General features: G+C 36.1%; 1 protein-coding gene across 3 annotated transcripts; it reads left to right on the forward strand.

The window, feature by feature from the left end:
• The first annotated feature begins 2,102 nt into the window (after positions 1-2,102).
• Positions 2,103-19,789, forward strand: LOC141439453 (uncharacterized). Of its 3 annotated transcripts, XM_074103740.1 has the most exons (7): positions 2,103-2,287; positions 8,588-8,684; positions 11,618-11,768; positions 12,435-12,495; positions 13,059-15,184; positions 15,520-15,561; positions 17,993-18,084. In XM_074103740.1, exons 3-6 carry the CDS (start codon positions 11,755-11,757, stop codon positions 15,536-15,538), a joined length of 2,220 nt encoding a protein of 739 aa, XP_073959841.1. In that variant the 5' UTR covers positions 2,103-2,287; positions 8,588-8,684; positions 11,618-11,754; the 3' UTR covers positions 15,539-15,561; positions 17,993-18,084. The 3 variants fall into 3 exon arrangements, with proteins under 3 accessions (XP_073959841.1, XP_073959840.1, XP_073959842.1); XM_074103739.1 differs by lacking the exon at positions 8,588-8,684; XM_074103741.1 differs by lacking the exons at positions 8,588-8,684; positions 15,520-15,561 and having other exon boundaries at positions 17,993-19,789.
• Positions 19,790-20,482: the final 693 nt, after the last annotated feature.

Genomic DNA, 20,482 nt, shown 5'->3' on the forward strand with positions numbered 1-20,482 from the left:
TTCCAAAATTGTAAGCACTAGCTTTACGGGCATAATGAGCAGCGAGATATAGTAATTACAGTTAGCGTCTCTTGATATAGCTCTACCTTTATGCTGATGAATCATGGTTTATTTGCGTGAAGGTTGGTGCAGCAAGGTGGTCGGCGTTACGGCATTTCCGATACCAATGAGTAAATTAAGAAGTAAACAAGGACTTAGCTTTTGCGTACTAAGCTTGTATTCATTATTTTTTAATCTGTTATGAAACAGTAAGAAAAAAATAGAAGAAATTAAGTGCATAAAGTCGTGTATAAATATTTTTGTAACTTTGGCCGTGTTTTTGCACTTGACTGTACGATTATATTCCCACTCGTGAAAGGAATATAATAATTCACACTTAGTAATAATTAAGGGAGACAAATCATAAGATTCCATATTTCCGTCCTTCATTCTACGGGACAGTTTCAAGTGTGCATGCGATTTAAAAATTGCTATAACTATTAAAAGGTTTAGGTACTTTCTAAGATACCTAAGATACATGGTACCAAATGATCTTACATATAATATGATTATCTAAATATATTTGCTACCGACCCAATACTAACCAATATTTGAACGCACTTCACAATTTTTTTAGCTTACCCGTGATCATGACACTGGTAGATGCGTCGAAATATCAGAAGCTTATTAAAGGTAATCTAATCACATTCTAGGTAGGTAGGTACATCCCGTAGTATTTAAACCTACCGAGTCTGCTCTGTTCTACCTAGAATAGAACAGAAAAACATTGAATTCGGAAGGCTAGGCTAGAATGTAATACAAAATGTGCCACTCGTCACATGCATTCCGATCCGGGTCCGCAAGAATGCCTGGTCACTATAAGAGTTTAAGACATCGCTTTGGATAGTGGCGCCATCTCTTCTGAGTCTTTAGAATACCCGGTCACCAGCTTGTAATCTAAAAGCATTGCCGATTATGTAGAACAAAACAGAATCGGTACCTAGATTTGTGGCCGGCCTAACACGTCATTGGGTCAGGCCAACGTTACTGTTCCTGAAAATTTTTAGTAGATAACAGACACTTCCTTGAAACCTAAAACTTTATGAATCTAATTTGAAAAAAAAAAATGAGCGCCAAACATATTTTTGGCTTAAACAAAAACTTTATATTCTCAGTGATACTAAATGGCGTCGTATTTCTGAACATTTCCCGTGAAAATCAAGTGGGAAGATAATTATCCCGAGTAAAGGGTGGGCAGACTCTGTAAGCTTGTGGCTTCGTGCCCGAATAAAACTATTAGCTAAACTAGTGCCGCGCTGCCGGATTTGGAGATCGATAGGACACTTCTTTAATTTTGTACGTTTCTGTATACCAGTGGTTCCCAACCTTCTCTTGACCAGGGACCACTTTGATTTGTTTGTTGTTGTCAGGGACCACTATTTACAGGAAAAATAAAGTGAATCAATCTGAAAATAAACTTGAATCAATGGGCCGCGAAATTTGAAAGCGTTTGCGGACAATATTTTGGTTCCTGCGGACGGTGCGGACCACTGGTTGGGAACCATTGCTGTATACGAAGGGTGACAAACACATCTCAATAAATGCCCAAATGTCTATTTATTATTTTTCCTTTAGATTAAATAATTTCATACGCTTACTATTCGCTAAAACGTTGTGTCTTACATTATTATGTAGGTGCCTTTCGTTACTACTGGTAAACTAGGCATAGCAAAGTAGATGGCGGGTTCGACAGTAATTGTGACACAAAACATAACACTCAGACAAAGTTACCAATTCACTTAACTATACTTTATTGTCGTGCATCAGGGTTAAAATTACGTTATATTTGTTCTCTACTTTAAAAGTGATTTTACCTTATTCTGAAATCGCCTACTCTGTCACCACATTTTTAGTACATTTCTTTCTGATACTTAGGTAGGTACTACTGCGTTTCACATGCTGGGATAAGTGTAATTAATTGTATGAGAAACGTAGTTTTATTAAATAGCATATTATAAAATGGAAATATTATAAAAAAATGCGATAATTTCTTTATTTTCTAAGTATAACAGTTTAAACTATCGATACATTTTTTCCCATCTCAGCCCTACTATTCCCTTGGCATCCCGCGCTCCACGCGCGGACTGCCCGGGCGCCCGGCAGCGCAACCGAACGAACGAAACGCTACATCCACAACACGCCACCGTGTTTACGAACGCATTTTTTATGAATTAGAAATTGGAACACTTTTTGAAATTTAACTTTTTTTGTGAAGTGCCTGACTTTGGATTTATTGGTGGATAAAAAGGTGAGTTGTGCTTTTATTATTAGTGGCGTGGAGATTAATAAAACGTGAACTACTAAACTAATGTACTTAATAGAAACACATTCAACTTTTAATTTCTAAAGAGTAGGTAAACTGATTTAATCACTTTGACGTTTCGATTTTCTTCCTACTCGTGACCACGGCCGCCTGCAATGCGGTCGAAACGTCGAGATAATTCTAGCAAAAATTTGTCACATTAAAGTCCCGGTTGTAATAATAACTATAAGTGAAAATCATGAAAGTTTAAAACAATACCCACTTAATGTTAACTTACGCTAAAATTTTTGTTTGTTTAAAAATATAGTTTTTTACTTGTAGTGTATATGTAGTTATATGTTTTTGCATTTTTTTAAATTATGGTTAATAAATGTTATGTGTGTATGTTACTATACCTAAATTGATCGATGTTCAAAATGTACCGCGTCAAAAGTGTGACTACATTTGGAGTCAAAACTTCAGATGAAAAACCTTTACAAGAGTGAATACTCTAACACACAACCAACACAACAACCAGTAATATAGAAACGCCAGAACAGTATATTTCTCACGTCACTCCGTCATTTAGTTTACGTAACTTTGTAAGCTTCAACCGAGCATCGAACCAAGGCCGGGCCGGGGTCGCGTTTATTATAACCGAGGCGAGAGTTACTACTGTAATTTGTTAACTTTAAATACGAGTACAAGCTGGTGGTGATGGAAATGATCATAAATGAGTTCTGTTTTTGTGCAAAGTTTATTAAAAGATGTTTTTTTTTTAATTAGACTAGGTATGTAGTGTCCCACTGCTAGGCAAAGGCCTCCCCTCTTGACCTCCACAACTCCCGTTCCGACGATATGACAGGATTGACAGGCCAGTCCTTTGCGTAGGTACGTGTCCAAATCGTCCCGCCATCTTCTTCAATAAAGAAGATGAAATATTGATACAAAATTATACACTCAAATGACAATCTCTTGAGTTGAGTTACTTTATGACATTGTATTGTGCTTGCTTTATGGCATTTTGAATTGAGTAGTAGAATAATAATGTATACTCAATTTTAAATAAATAATGATAAACTTGAGTATAATGAACATGTTAGAATATTACATTACGGTTCCTCTTGTTTACGCATATTTTTTATGTCATAATTCTATTTTACACAATCTGTTTACGCATAATAGTATTTATGCCTAAGCTGTTTTCGCATAACAGTTTAAGCAGCATTCTCTTACGTATAACCAATGTCAGCCGAATGGGCTTTACGCATAATTTGTTAATTCCGAATATTGTTTAGGCAGAAAATTACTTTCGCATTCTTAGGGGCTGTTTCACCATCCATTGATTAGTGTTAACTGGCGGTTAGGTGTGATGCCGTCTCTATTTCTTTTGTTCGAATAGATGGAGACGGCATCACAATTAACCGTCGGTTAACGCTTATCAATGGATGGTGAGACAGCCCCTTAATGTGCAAGTTTAAGTTTCAGCGTAAATAAATTATGCGAAACCTGTTAAATGCGTAATCAGTTTCGGACATGAAGTATGCCAAATCGAGGTCACCCTTACATTACACGTAAAAGCTCAGAAAATAAGCAGGAGAATTTTTTGTTTCAATCATAAATCATCATAAAACATGTCGTAGCTATTTAAAGAGAGTGTCAAATTGTCCGTCTAACCAGTCCAGACAGCCGCGTTTCCGTTCGTCGGTGTCTATGTCCATTTTTCTCTAAAGGACCACCAAAATAATTTACACAATTCTGGTTTCATTGAGTTAAAGCCAACTTTTGCCTAATTTTGAGCTACTGAGTCCACCATGGTCCAGTGTATTCGCAACGCCTCCAACCGGCGGAAATGGAAGCACAATGAGGGCTGGCCTCGAAAAATTCTACGACCCACCGAACATCTCTCCGTGTACCTCGTCTGCGCAACCACGACCGCTCTGATAAGAGTGTCCGACTAAGAAGAAGATTTGCCTAATTTTATATAGGTACTTAACTTTCCCGACTCTCGCCCAATCATGTGGCCAAACGTTGAGACAATTTATAGCAATAACAGGCGTGACAAGAAAATAAAGTGCTAGTGCTAATTTTATACAGTTTTAAAACTTGTTTTTAGGATTATGTTACTATTCGACCCTGTTTAAATTAATCCAGTACCTAAGATCGTTCCCGTTCCAGTAGCGGTCCATTGCGGGGTCACAAACCTAACTAGTTACACGATATCGACCGAATACCGCAATCCTACTGCAATAATCATTCGTGCCCTGTCTGTCTGTCCGTCTGCCACAGCAGATTTGCTTCAAAATCACCTGCATAATCGATAATTAGCATACTACGGGTCCATTCGACTCTCATAATTGTCGCAATTCAATAATGTGGAAATTTTCATAACTCTTTTTTTCTTTGAATCCATTAATTGTTCATAGTTCTTATAAAACAAACCTAACCTATAGTATAGCGTTCTACAAGATAACCATTTAATAATTTCTAAAAAAATTAACAAAAAAGTAAAACCGACTCCAAACAAAAAATAACAAAAAAGGGAACCGACTACAAAACTCTTGAAAATATTTTTCTAGGTACCTACTAGCTCAAAGTCGGTGCCTCAGTACGAGCCAGCAGGAGTGGAACAATATGTAGTCGTCTACCCCACGTACATACTATGGGTTTCAATCCCTCCTGCTGGGTCGTGCTGAGTCACCGACTTAGTGCTAGTAGGTACCTAGAAAAATATTTTCAAGGGTTTCGTAGTCGGTTCCATTTTTAGGGTTCCGGAGCCAAAATGGCAAAAACGGAACCCTTATAGTTTCGTCAAGTCCGTCTGTCTGTCTGTCCGTCCATATGTCACAAGCATTTTACTCGAAAACTACAAGATGTATATCAATGAAATTTGGAGTACAGATGTCTTGTCAAAGCCGCTTTTTAGTTTTGTAGTTAAATTACAAAAATAAATATTTATGAGGGGGGGGGCACTCCATACCTACACGTAACAGAAATTGAAAAAAAAAAAATAACTCGCATCAACGTGTGGCACATAGTTAGACAGCTCTTTTGAAAAGATAGTAAGGTTTCTCAAAAACTTTTTTGATTAAGTGAAGATTTCCGGAAATAATTGCTCCCAAAGTAGCAAAAATTGTGTCCCCCCCCACTATCTTGTAAACCGTTTGTCCAAAAAATATGCAAAAAATATGGAAAGGCAACGCTTAATAAATACTTTCAACGAAAATTGGTTTCAACATGATTGGATATACTGTTTTTGAGTTATTGCCGAAAAACTGCACTTCTCGACAAAAGGATGTAAGTGCCGTGAAGATACGCTCTTTTTCTGGTAATAGATTTTAAGACTGTATTAAGTGTTTTAATTGTATTATAACGCACATAATACTACTTGATTTTTTTCGTAATAGCTACGGAACCTTATCTTGGCGTGTCCGACACGCTCTTAACCGTTTTTTTTGTAATTTGATTTGAGTCGGTTTTACTTTTTTGTTAAAAAAAATATTTATTTCTCACTTTTTAGTGATACGTAGCCAAAGCCAAGCCAAGCCAAGTTATGTTGTTTTATAACAGAGTTCCGTTGCCTACCTTCTGGCTTCAGCATCAGCTTCTTCTTAGTCGCTTATCTAGGTATATTTATCATGATCGTTTATAGACGAGCGAGCATTACTTAGCTTTGACGAGTTCCATTGGTCATCTACGGTCTTCTTCATCAGGTTCAGTTTACCAAATGATACTTTCTGAAAGTAAATGCTTATCTTAATGCTAAAAATGCCAAAATCGCCATCGCCATAGGTGGGCCTATACATTTTGAGGTTTGCCCTCGATTTCCCTAGGATCCCATCATCAGATCTTGACTTGGTGACAATGGGACTACCTCAGAAGAATACCCTTTCGATTAAAAAAAAAATTTTGAAAATCGGTCCTCAATTGACTGAGTAATCGGTGAACATACATAAAAAAAAATACAAACATTGGACCATAGAACCTCCTCCTTTTTTGAAGTCTGTTAAAAAACGGAATGACACACAAATCCTTGAATTAGTAAGACGGGTCAAATCATAGCGTGTGATGACTGCGAAGTGTAGACGACGCATGCGCTGACTCAAGCGCCGATTTAGATGCGTGCGCGCATTATGTGTAGCAGATAAACAAAATAAAGTAAGAGCTTTTGTGAACAAGGAGTTGGAATTCAATAAATTATTCATATAAAGCCGGGTGGTAAAAAAAAAACATTTAAATAATAGAGGTGAATAGGAAACATAAAAAAAAAACCGTTGTGGCAAAGTGGTTCGACCTATGGACTCTGAAGCAGAGGATTGTGAGAGGATTACTGAGTTTTTCGAAATGTATGTGCGAAATTACATTTGAAATTTACCACGAGCTTTACGGTGAAGGAAAACATCGTGAGAAAACCTGGACGAACCTGCGAAGCAATTCAATGGTGTATCACTGGGCTCGCGTGGGTACTACGGCCCAAGCCCTCTCATTCTGAAAGGAAGCCTGTGCCCAGCAGTGGGACGTATATAGATTGCGATGATGATGATGAGGAGTCCTGAATAATGACCAATTATTTACCAGTGTAGTTAGTTGTTCATGAATGTCATGGAAATTAATGTAGGTAATTTGATTTAATGTAATGTAATAATAGTATATTTTATCAGCTTACTACCATAGTCTCATAAGAATATTGTATAAAATAACAATACTTGGATCTACTTAGTTATCCGAAAATAAATTATTTTGATTTTGTTTTTTTTTTGATTTGTAGTATTTAAATAATGTGAATATGCATTCCTTTCCGAAAATTATAATTTTCATTCAGTTTCGTGTTCAAAGGTTAGTAGAGTGAGCACTTTCGACTTTATTGGCTGTTATTGTGAATATATTTTAAGCGGTCAAATGATTCTTTGGACTGTACAATACCACCGAAGACTGAACATAATTTATTATGTTGTTTGCTGCCCCATCAATCTCACGCCCCGCCTGCACCTGCCCTGCAGCTTGAGGAATGGGCCGCTAGAGCCAGGCCAAGCTAAGTCTGCAACGGAATAATTTGGCAACACTGTATTTGAACGTCAAATCACGTACATAATATGCGTTAGATTTGCAGTGTTACCATATCTGCAGCGTTAACTTGGCTAGGCTCTAAACTATTTGTCCCGACGGCTTTCGCGAAGCAGCAGGGCTACTACGAAACTCGAAACTTGAAGTTCGTGTCGTGCGGTCCCTCTCTCTCTGTCTGTGTCTCTCTCTTTGTCGTAAATTAATTAAAGCAAAATGGAATATTGTCCATTATAATATTATAAATTAGGAGCAAAATTAAATAAGCAATAAGTGAATGCTGTCTAAATCAAGTCTTAACTTAACATTTAGGCCCAAAACAAATGATTTCAAGTGGAAAATTATTTACAATTCGTCATATTTCTGAGTACATAAATAAATACAACTGGTCGTTTTTTTTCGGCTTACATCAAATTTGACAATTTTACCATAGGACTAGGTTCCATTTTCAACGATATTTAGGATGGAAAATTTTCCTTATTGATGTAGGGATTTCAAATTGCCATTTTTCTGCTTTGACGTATAATTTGGAGTTATAAATTTTCCATTTGCACTAAATGACAGTAAATCAACCAAAAATTATTTATGTTTAGGTAGTTTTTTTCAAGATTCCTTTAAACTGCTAGTTGTCAAATTGATTGGCTATGCAAGTATATGACAAATTTTAATGCTGCATACGTCCAGTCGGCGCTATATTTACGCCCAGCCTAGTGCACCTGTACTCTAAAATAACCAAAATATTGCCCAACGCATTCGGCGCACCTGTGGCCCGGATCGCGCCGACAATAGCTCGCGTGAAAATATAAATATACCTATCCTCCTGTTATTCGTTTAATAAATAAATTATTATTATTATTATTATTATTATTATAATACCACTAGCTGTTGCCCGCGGCTTCGCCCCCGTTGTAATTTTTCTTCCATAAAAACCTTCTCCTGACGGTAACAAACAGAATAAAAAAAGAATTAGTGAAATCGGTTCAGCCGTTCCTGTGTTATGCGCTTAGCAACACATATTACGATTAATTTTTATTTATATAGATTTTCTAATCATCTAATCATCTCGGCCTATGTACAGTCAACGTCATAAATAAGTGATCATCAAGTGTAACGACTGAAAGCGACAGGGTACAGAAATTATAATTTATTTATGACGTTGACTATACGTCCCACTGCAGGGACGTAGTTCCCACAGGCGCCCAGTGCGGTTGGAAACTTTTCATACACAACTGAATTTTTTCTCAGGTACAGTCGAGATCATAAACTCGTGAGCAAAAATTTGATCAAAAATATCTGAACAACGAAATTTTGCTCACATGGTTATAAACCCGACTGCACATACGTAAGTTAATTCTGTTTTTTTACCGTAAAGATAATGGCAAATTTCAGATGAAATAAAAAACACAAAATACTGAAAAACTCAAAGGTGCCCGGGCTCAAACCAACTCAAAGGGTTGAGAGGCTATAGGTCTACCATTAGGCTACCACGACTACAATTTTTTATTTCAAATTCTAGATAATAGTAGACAAATATCAAAAGTTAAATCAAATTAAAAAAAAAATTATAATCCATAACTTAGTGAATATTACATACAGCAGGTTTTTAAAATTATCGTTTCGTTTTTTAATTAATTAACGTTTTTAAAGTTAATCCGGCCCTATAGGACCCTATAGGGCTTCGTAGTATACGATACGTACTTCGATTTTCGAATTTCGTAGTAGGTAGTCCCCATGATACGTTTTACTAGGTAGTTGGGATTGTTTGATCGTGTTCAGCCCTGTAATTGTTTATGATCATTTTTAAATTGCGGCTGAAAAATGTTTCCACACCTTGATCTGCTGTTAATGATTCTTGATTAACTCTTCATTAAAAACTACTTTCCCACTCCGGCTGGGCACGGATGTAACATTTTTTTCGTCGTTTGCAAGTTATATGCGTACATACGTACATTTTGGCGATTCATATTTAATATATTAATATTTAATTATAGAAAACTTTATCGACTTTAAATGTCATGGAGATTAATGAATGAATGGAATAGAATTTAACTTCGAAACTGAACGGATTTCAATAAAATTAATATAAGACCAATCTAAAAATATACATAGGTAGGTATACTAAGTAAAAAATAAAAATAAAAAACATATCCAAGACAATTTATCTAAAAAAATATTTACAAATAGTTAACCGGAAACCCTCCTCCTTTTTTGAAATAGATTCTACAGATTTCCTTTAGCAATTTCGAAAAGTATTTTCACATAAATTTCTGGTTTTACCCTACTTACAACTTTTTTAACTTTCGCACCAAACCAAGCTTCTTTCAAAGAAAGCATCACAACTAAAAGCAGGAGCGTTTTTAAAGAAACACGACACTGATACTCTTAATCCCTAACTCCATTACATGCCTTACACACGCTGAATGATGATGATGATGATGCCCCTTTCTTGGCACAATAAGATTTACGTCCATAACTAAATAGAATAATGGCTCTGAGGAATGGCAAGTCGCAGTTAGGGTCTAAAATTATATACCTGGCGCTCCGCCATCGCCTATAATTATACTGAGAGTGCCAAATTTCTATTACCGTTGTGATATCCCTTCTCTGGCATGTTGTGGGGGTTTATTTAGTCTGGGTGACTAACAGTGGTGTTGGCGGGATATTAAATCATCCCAGCTTTAATTATGTTAAGTTCATAGCGTAGGTTTAAAGGTAAAGGTCGATTAAATGTACATAGACAAGGTAATTAGAGATACATTGTTACGAGGAGGACAATATTAGCAATACAAACAAATTCTACTGGTACCCTGAAATCTAAGGAAATAGTTGTAACTTAAATAAAGTAGCAAGGTCCGCCCGGATTGCTACCACCATCTTGCTCGCTAATCCTGCCGTGAAGCAGCAGTGCTTGCACTGTTGTGTTTCGGCGTGGAGAGTAAGACAGCCGGTGAAATTACTGGCACGTGAGGTATCCCATCTTAGGCCTCTAGGTTGGCAACGCGTCTGCAATAATACCCCTGGTGTTGCAGATGTTTATGGGCGGTGGTGATCTCTTGCCATCAGGAGACCCAAATGCTCGTTTGCCATCCAATCGTATAAAAACAATATAACTTTAACGTTTACGTTGTTCCCCTCACTTTATTTTGGGTCTAAAAATATTTTTACTGCTTATGTTAGACTTTCTCGATCATAATACGTACGTATTCCAAAGCATTGAAAACAAATAAAAAAAAGGTTTACAATCTCGCTGCTAATGATACAAATGCGAAAGTACAATAAATACATAAAAATTTACAGTGTCGGTGATACTGCAATACCGCGTAACTAACATTTTCAATAAGGTATAATTTTCACTGTCAGAACATTACAATGTTAGTTCTATTTGTACAGTCAAGTGTAAAAATATGAACTTATTCAAAGTTTCAAAAATAAGTACCACAGACTCATATTCCGACGCAATAAGGCCGTAGTAACATATTTTTGAGTGGTTCGAATAGATACTTATTTTTGCACTTGACTGTACGTACAGTGAAAATTACACCTAAGAAAAATGCAAGTTACGCGGTATTGTAGTATCAGCGACGATAGGTGATTATTGTGCAACGTAAATGAAAATAAAAGAATTTTGGGAATTCCCATTCCCATGGGAATTAAGTAAAAGGTTAGTAAAGGTTAGTAGGTACCTAAATAAAATTTCAAGCTTGAAAACATGTGGTGTCATTTACAAAATTTCACCATAATGAGTAGTTAACAGTATTTTTTTTATTTCCATTTCGTTTGGTTTTATTTATTTATTTATACTTGTTTGTATAGCTATGGATTTGAGTCTGAAAAAAAAACAGTTTTCAATTTCACAAATATTGTCAATGGTTTTGACGACCAGATGGCCTAGTGGTTAGAGAACCTGACCACGAAGCTTGAGGTCCCGGGTTCGATTCCCGTGTCGGGGCAGATATTTGTATGAAAGACCAATGTATTTTTTACTGTATTCTGACAAATAAAGTTGAATTTGAATTTTTTGAAAAATACGAATGTTTGTTCTCGGGTCTTGGGTGTTTAATATGTATTTAAGTATGTATCTATCTATATAATTATATTTATCCGTTGCTTAGTACCTATAATACAAGCTTTGCTAAGCTTACTTTGGGACTAGGTCAATTGGTGTGAATTGTCCCGTGATATTTATTTATTTTTATTTATTTATAATGGCAATCTGCCCCAACGTCATAGGTATCAGCAAGTTGTAAATGAATAACCGCTCGATGTTTTTCCCAGGCAACCTTGGCTCGACCATTCGGCATACATCATCGGATTCCAGAAAAGCGCGTGTTCTCGAGAATAAAGCTGTGATCTCATTCCTCAGTTGGAACTTACGTTGCAGTGTGGACGCCGCATGGTGAACGCTCACTGAAATGGCACAGAACGGGTAAGGCAAACTTGAACTTATTGACAGTTTACTATGTCGTCCACGTATAAAATAGTTCATTTCATATGTCAATTATTGTCTAGTTTAATTGAAGACTAACATAACGCCACAGTTGTAAACAAAAATATACTTTGTTTGTTTGGTGCCATTACTTTAGTTGATGAGCGATTAAAATCGGCCTAGGGCAGTATTTTCATTAGAAACGAGTACCTATTTTAGGGCAAATCGTTGCTTCCTCAAATTAAAACAATCAGAGTACTTACCTATATAACGGTTAATGATTTGTTGAATATATTTATATACTCGTACAATATGTAATAAGTAGTTAGGTACCTGAATTTTTATTTCAAAGGATTATTTATTTTAATTATAATATGCCACCATAACTAGCAATATCCAGTAATATTATAAATGCGAAAGTTTATAAGTGCGTGCGTACCGTAGGCACATGCATTGGTGTAACGTGTGTGTGTTTGTTACTTCTTAGCGATAAAATAGCTGACAGTTTAGAATAAGACATAGGCTACTTTATGTCTAATACATTTTCAAATTGCAAAATATAAAATATCAATCATTTAAGTAGGACTAAAGTATAAACTAGAACAGGTGAACATTGTCCAAGCGGAGCTGGCCACGTGTAAAAATAACTTGTTGGCTTGTTTCCAGGTTCGGACCGATGGCCGGCCATGTCGGCAGGATCCCGAACTTCGGGAAAACTCAGGTTAATGTAAGTGATATCATGTTATTCGTCTTGATAGATCCGTTATTGTTAGACTGACGGATTGACCTTTGACGTTTTGTATTCAATTATGTTGGCAAAAAATATATACATACTATATATATTTTACATAAGGTGAAATCTCGGTAGGGCCGCTTGCATGATCCAGGTTAAAAAAATAATATTTAACCCTATGAGTATGTTATGAATACAGTGGCATATATTGTAACACTACTTAATCCTGGGTTAGCACAGAACTCGCAGTTATAATATATTTAACTCTAGTCAGTGACAGTCAACCTAAGTGTGCAGATTTTTATGCAAAGTAAAGTTATATTTTTGTGTATGTATCATAGTAATAATATGTTCAAAAATAGGTTGACTAGGATATATAAAAAAGTTTACGCTACCCACTGTATTTCATTGTTTTAAGCAAATTTATATTATAATATACAATATATGTATAATATAATATTCCTCAATTAAATTGCTTTTTACTCGTATTGCCGAAACTTGTACTACATCGCTTAGTTTCTTAAAAATTATAACATTTTGTTCATTTTCAATTCCAGCCCATGGGCAGCAACGAACCCCCAGCATGCATCCAAAATGCAATGATGACGAAGGACAAAAAGCCGTTCACCTACACACCAGGTGGATTGGACCTGTCCCAGATTCGCACACCTAGTATGGCGCGAAGACTGGCGAGGCAACGTTCCCAAGAAGAGCACGAGCAGGCATATGCTCCGCAGCAGTATGCGCCACAAACCAACGGAGGCTATCAGTCTCAAGGAATTCCTAAGCCCCCTCCACCACCTCCCAGTATCCCTGCTCCACCCCCACCCCCTCCATTAGTCATTGAAGTAGCTAATGCCAAGTCACCAAAACCACCAGCGTTAGGCGAACGACCCGAAATAGTTATCCCCGAAAACCCAATTGGAATGCTGAGAAAAACAAATAGCCCATACCATTGGGAAGCGGAAAACGCTGATATGCACAGAATGGGGCCCATGCCGAAGTTTGTCGAAAAGAGACCGAGTCCGTTGACTGTCAAAATGCCACCGTCGTCGTTTTCTAACCAAGCACCACAGTCGTACACGCCGCCGTCGCAAAACATGAACTATTCGTATAACAATCATAATCAGAATAAGCAGAATCCAGAAAGCCCAATTCATAGACCCGAAGCATTGTACGCACATCAGAAATCCAACTCACCAAGCGTAAAAACGACACCGACGATAGAATTATTACAGAGGCAGGATTCTCAGTTTAATAAGAGTCCGCAACCTTTCGGAGGCCAGTCACCTATTAGCAACGGTTCGCCATATTCTCCAAGCCCTAATAATAATTGGAGGCAACCAGAGAGACGCGACTCTCCGGCTCAAATCGCAAGCAGTTCTCAATCACCTCAGCTGAATCGTAGCCCATTTACATCAAACAACCAGCAGTGCTCACCAAATTTCCAAAACCAGAGTCCGCCAGCTAGCTCTGGTCCCGTTTTTAACACATTACCCCGAGTTAGTCAAAGAAATCAGGATATAAATAATATACAAAAGAACCAACCGGCACCGAGCGATGATAATCCCACGCCTTGGCGCACGAATACCCTCAACAGACACCCACGCGAAACAGAAAATCAAAACATTGTTTACAATAATGTGAATGCGAATCAGCAGCAGCCATACAACCCTCCATGGAAATCAAATGAAACAAATAGCAACGAGAACACATACACCCCTCCGTGGATGCAAACTAATAAGAACCAAAATGATAGTCAACAGCAATACATTCCGCCGTGGGTGACGGCGCAGGACACGAACAATAATGGCGTGCAGGAAAATAACAATACGCCCTGGAGGGCTCCAGACAACAATAACAACAGGTCTCAATCTCCTACTGCTAAGCAAGCGCCTCCTCAAGAACCACCTCGTTACCAATCTTCAATGTCTATTCCTGTGACACCAAGGCGGCAAAATCCTCCAACCGAATACAACAGCACTCCTCCGCAAAAAGAAGTAGTTTACGTTAATCAGGAGCCAGTCTACTTCTGTCCTGAGAGTCCACAGACCATGCCTCCATGGGTGAAAACACAGAAGGAAAAGACAAAAACGCCTCCTCCGGCATGGGTTCAGAGACCGCTAGAGACTAAAAGAAGCGTGTCAAGGGACTTGGTTACCCCTCCTAGAGATTCCAATCAGGAACCTGAGTGGGTAAAGAAAAGCAATGAAATGCAGAGAGGTATGCGCGATGTGATAAGTCCTCCAAAATACCAGCAAACGGCACAGCCGTCGTGGTCGACGCGTCCTTCTGAGAATAGGAAGAGTTTGCCACGCGATACTGCTCCCAGCTCACCGGGCAGCAGGATTATTCCGATACAGATGGAAGTTACGAGTTCAGAAACAAGGGATCAAGGGAGACAGGGCAACCAGGGACCGCACTTGAGAATTGTGGTCGGTATGCAGCCGGGTCCCAACGTGCAGCCACAATCGGCGCCCTACTCACAGCCGCAGTCGGCACCCTTCTCGCAGCCCACGCAGCGCATCATGAGGGTGCTGTCACCACAGCTCGTGAGGCTAGATGACGGCCAGCAACAACCGGAGCTACCAACCCTCAGTCGGCACCTCGCGAACAACCAGAACCAACCACAGACGCGAATAATCCCCATACAAATTGAAGGTGGCAACGATGGAGCCAAAAGGTATATTTTTATATAATCATTCTTATTATTTATCTAATTCAATTACGATGCACTACAAATTTACTCCGATCTCAACAGGAGTGTCTCCAGCACAGGGCCGATTAATCTTGTGTCCCTTAAGTTGCATCCAAATGCTGCAGATTTTATATTTTACTGAATATATATGAATTGATATATGAACAAAGAACTGGACAAAAATATGTGCTCATTTCTTATGGTATTGACGTTAACGTTCCGCGTAACTTATTCCCTCGAAGTTTTCCTGAACCCGCAGTTTAATCTAGCATAAGTACATATTTTCCGGTTGTAGAATATTTTATGTGCTCATTTTTCAGCTTCGGTGGGCGGTACTAAGGAGCTGTTTGCACTCGTCCAAAGTAAACGAAATATTTTTATGCACCGCTTATGTTCGATGAATCAACGCTTGCTTTATATTTAGCATCACTCCGCTTGCAAACACATTCTAATTTTGTTAAAGTACTTTGCTAATGAAATACGCGCCTTGGTACGTTTAATGAGTAATTGGCTGTAACTGCTGATGAACGGTTGTGATAATTATCCTCAATTGAACTATTTTATTGGAGGAACGTTGGGATTTGCTCTTCATTAATTTGAAAGGCATTTTATTTAAATGTTCGCATTAAATTTAGCTTAACTTAACTTAAAACCGCTTTTTCACTTACTTATTTACATAATTTCATGGAAGCGAAACGTTCTAACAAACTTTGCTAATGAAGAGAGGTTTTGTAGTGATCGCAATTTTCAACTGAGTGCTTTTCGCGTCATTACACACGGATGAGATTTGGGTCAACTGCCCATTTCGTACAAGAAACGCTTAAATGTAAATTGGCTGCTGTGTCTGCTATACTTAAAATCATCATTAACATAAAACTAAATAAAATTAACAGCTTGGAAGTTGTATTTTTATTAAAATTTAATAATCATTCATATATTTTCTGTAGGTTTCTCATAATTATGTCTTGCAGCGTCTGTTTAAAAAATAGACATCACTGATTATCTTACTCTGTTATGTAACTTTACAAGCCTATGTATACCCGTGGCTCTGTTCATTAGATCTGGCATTTAAATTGAAATTCCAGAAATTTCATATCTCTAAACTTAACGGTTGAAATTTTGAAAATTTAGGTATTAGGTAGTAGGGAATTTAGGTAAGTATCTGATGGAATATCGGGATAAAATTGGAATTGCAATTGAAATTCCTTACACTTCCGTCTAAAATCCGTCTAAAGAAAATGTTTAAGTATACCTAAAATTAGTGGCGGATGAACTAGTTTGGACTTCACTTTTTGAAATGGGCCCGAAAGTTGATTTAAGTTTAAGTACAACTAGAATGTTAAATGTCACGCGGGACTCGTCGGTTTTCTTCGTTTTCTGAAGATTCAAATGAGAAAGAGAAATAAAACCGATTTTTGTTTCGCGTTCCAAACGACATTACCTACCTGTATTAACAAACTAGTTTTAAGCGTAGTTTTTGTCTGCTTTTTATTCTTGACTTGACATATTTTTTGTTTACAAAAAATAATAGAAAAATTAAAAGATCACTCTGCATAAGGCAGAAAAGACCAAGGAAGAATAATGCGCCGTATTAAACTTGGTATATTTTTTATAATTGTTATTAAATAGAAAAATATGTATTTATAAGGAATGTTACGGATTTTAGTGTAGCATTTCCCGCGGGGTTAAGTAAATTCATGAAAGGTCATTTTAATTTGGTTAAGTTTTAAATAAATAGGTGTTCGATTATTTTCAATGTTCAGGCTGAAAAAACAATTTTAATCCAGGTTTAATGCAGTATTTTGAAAACAGTCACGATTATAGGTCGGGAGCGATATGAGTTGTTTTAATCTTTTCGGAAGATCTTTCCATAAGTTTTATTGCTATTGTTTTACGCGAAATTTATTTAATTAATTTGCAGTACAAATAAAAATCTATGAAAAACGAGTGCCTTTACCAGGACATTCATGTGTCTCAGGTTCAGGCTAAACGAGCTAACATTTACAAACTAAAATAATCACCTAGGAAAATTTATTACACACATCATTTTAAATATTTAAATATAAACCAATAAACAATTAAAACAAAAAAATATATTTAAAAATGTCCGTCGATGGCGTAGTTCCCAAGAGAAAGGCAGCGTTTCCGCGTTGAATAGCCAAGCTCAAACGTTGACGGAAATGCTGCCTGCGTTCTGGTCGCCAGTCGTCTTTACCAGGCGTGAAGAAATCTCTTTTACGAGTTCCTTCGCGCCTGGACCCCATGGGCCTAGGGTTTCTACAACAAACGGATACAGGGCAGGAGTCTCGTTTGGGATGCGACCTGCGTAGATACAGTGGCACCTTCTCACGTCGCCACCACTTCCATACGTGCAGGTGCAGCAGCTTCTACACTACAGCTGAACAACTCAAACGGCGCAAATATGCGTGTACAGGGCAGAGCTACGTATTTGCACCGTTTGTGGTAGAAACGCTAGGAAAATAGAAAATTCTAAAGTAGAAAATACACGACGTCAAAATAACAAAACGATATAATATTTATTTACTTAAAAGATATTAACTATTAGGAAATAATAATATAATATAATATTTATTTGTTGGGCACCTTTGCGCCAGGAACGATTCGAGGCGGTCTTTTTTTATAATATAAAAATATTATTTAAGTTAGCTAGTAGATTTATTATTTAGTAGTATTTAGCTCTTAGGTATATGATTGTATTTTCTATAAGTTTATATTCCTAAATAAAATTTTCCTCTTAGGAAATATAATTGAAAAATGTATACTTAATTCCAGGGTGTTCTATCACAAATTCACGCAAGAGCCTCCGCGTCAGTCAAAGGCTTTTCGTGTTCTTCAGGTCATCACAGGAACCCAGGACACCGACGAGATCCAGCACATGGAGAGACAGCACGGGTTCACTGATCTGTGAATAAGAAAATACAGCTTTCCTAATGTTAATTAGTTAGTACTATTGCTTTTATTGAACCAGATTTGTTTACAGTTATTTGGGCGCCATTTCAAAGAGTAAGTTAAGCACTCACAAAAATCAAATTAATTTTACTTAATAATTTGAAACATATTTCTGAAGAAAACAGATTCTTATTAAATAAGTACTTAATGTTATTTATTTCGACAGCTATCCGATTTGTTCTGTATAATATGTATTAAATAATTATATGAAAAATATATAAATAAAAATGTGTTACGTAAGGATGTGTAGAATATAAGGATGGAGAAATAATATTTTTTGCTAAATTATTTTGTTAAGTAACATATATATATTTTAATAGTAAAATGTACACAAATCGAAGAATCGAATGTTAATGCTTTTATTGTGATTTTACTAATGCTCATAATTTAAATAATATCTACGGCTAGCTTACCAAAGAATATTTAAATAAATATTATGGCCTATAGTTAAATGTATAATTATTAATAAGAAGATCTTTTTTAACTAATTGTCATCATTTTGAAGAATAGGTCCTTCGCAACTAAGGCAGGAACCTTAAGAATTTGTTACCTTTACGTATATAGAAATAGTTTTTTCTTCTTTAATTTTAATACTATTTAAGTTACAGTTAGATAGAATTTGTTAAATTTTTTAAAATTGACAAACCACACTAAAACAAGTAATACACATATCAAATCATATTAGGCTTATAATTATATATATATTTTTCTAAATATATCCATAACATTATTTATATTTCGTGATACATAATATATTTATTTATGTACGACTTGTTGTCAATTTTTAATATGCCTGCTTACTGACAACAATAAACGTATATATTTTTTGTATTTTTATATATTTAATTATATATTTATTAATTCATTATTATTTGAATATTTATACACTAATAAATTAACAAGTACGCTTTCGATAATTATTAAAAAATAACGAAAGTAATTCCGATAATTCCAACGCATGTTTTTTTTACAATTCATTAATTAACCATAAAATTTTATTATTAAAAGTTACACTTAACTGAACTGTAAACCCGATGAAGTTAGTTATATTATTAAGGTTTTCAGGTCATTGGTATTTTCAAGCGTAACTTTTTTTAATAAAAAAGATATTGACCATCGTAGTGTAAATTAAACTGATCGACAAATAACTAAAGGTACGAGTATTACAGTAAATATTCACAGGGCTATGCAATCGAGAATTAATATATCGCTTCCATGCCGAACCGAACTCATTTCATGATCTTAATTGAAATGATATTTAACATGCCCGTGTACTCTTTTTAAATGTACACTGAGCCACGGGAAAATGCTGATAATGTTTTAAGTACTATTTTTATAAATCAAGTTTGTTTCAATAAATTATTTGTATTTGTATTTGTATGAATTTGTCGTTCAGTGAATTTAATAGAAGTGTTGAAAATTAACCAAGCCTAAAAGCAGACAAAGGGTGTGGCATTCTAGTCAGTGTGATCTTACATAAGTATGTACGTATTCAATATATTTATATACGTATTAAAATAATTTAAAATATACTCGTATTGAAACGTTTAAACAATCTTTATTTAATTTTAATTTATCAGATAAAACGAATTAATTTTATAATAAAATACTATAGTTGTATTTGTGTTTTATTTTGCATAGATACTATACAAGTCGTAGTTTTTAAAAAAGAAAGAAAGAAATAAAGAAATCATTTCTTCATGACAAAAGTACGAGAATACTATACTATAATAATAGGATTTACTATATAATAGGTTAGGTACATAGTGTGTAGGTACAAAAAAACTATGCCGCAAAAGAGACTAAAAATTTGTTCAAAATTTTTATAGTCTATTGAGCAAACTTTTTTGGATTAAGTCGATTACTGAATATATAGCCTTTCGTAAAACTACTAAAACTAGCACGGTGTATATGCAATCACGGGAGCGCCTTTACGGGAATCATTTTGATTACCTACGCAATGAGTCGATTAAGTTAAGTACTCGTAGATACTCGTGGACCTAATCTTTGGATCTAGTCTTTTTGTGGACGCGTACTCGCAAGACTCAGTCCGCGTTTTGCCTAGTACGTCTTCGTCTTCGGGTATAAAACAAACGTTGTATCAGTTACGGATATTTTGTTTCTTACATATATAATACGTACGCGTTATCCTGTGACTAAACTAAAAGGTATTTGCTCTATTTTAGTAATTAAAGAAGAAGTAGGTAACTAATTTTTGTCGAGAAGGGGGTTAGTTTTAGATTAATGTCGAATGGTGTAACATTATTTGGTATTAAGGTAACATGGTAATTACAGGTAATGCCGTTTAATTAG

The sequence above is a fragment of the Choristoneura fumiferana genome, chromosome 20 (assembly GCF_025370935.1).
Source record: "Choristoneura fumiferana chromosome 20, NRCan_CFum_1, whole genome shotgun sequence".
In the NCBI taxonomy this organism is placed as follows: Eukaryota; Metazoa; Arthropoda; class Insecta; order Lepidoptera; family Tortricidae; genus Choristoneura; species Choristoneura fumiferana.

Coding starts and splice junctions, on each gene's coding strand:
- LOC141439453 (XM_074103741.1), top strand. Junction 12,496..13,058: donor TCGGGAAAACTCAGGTTAAT/GTAAGTGATATC, acceptor TTTCAATTCCAG/CCCATGGGCAGCAACGAACC. Junction 15,185..17,992: donor GGCAACGATGGAGCCAAAAG/GTATATTTTTAT, acceptor ACTTAATTCCAG/GGTGTTCTATCACAAATTCA.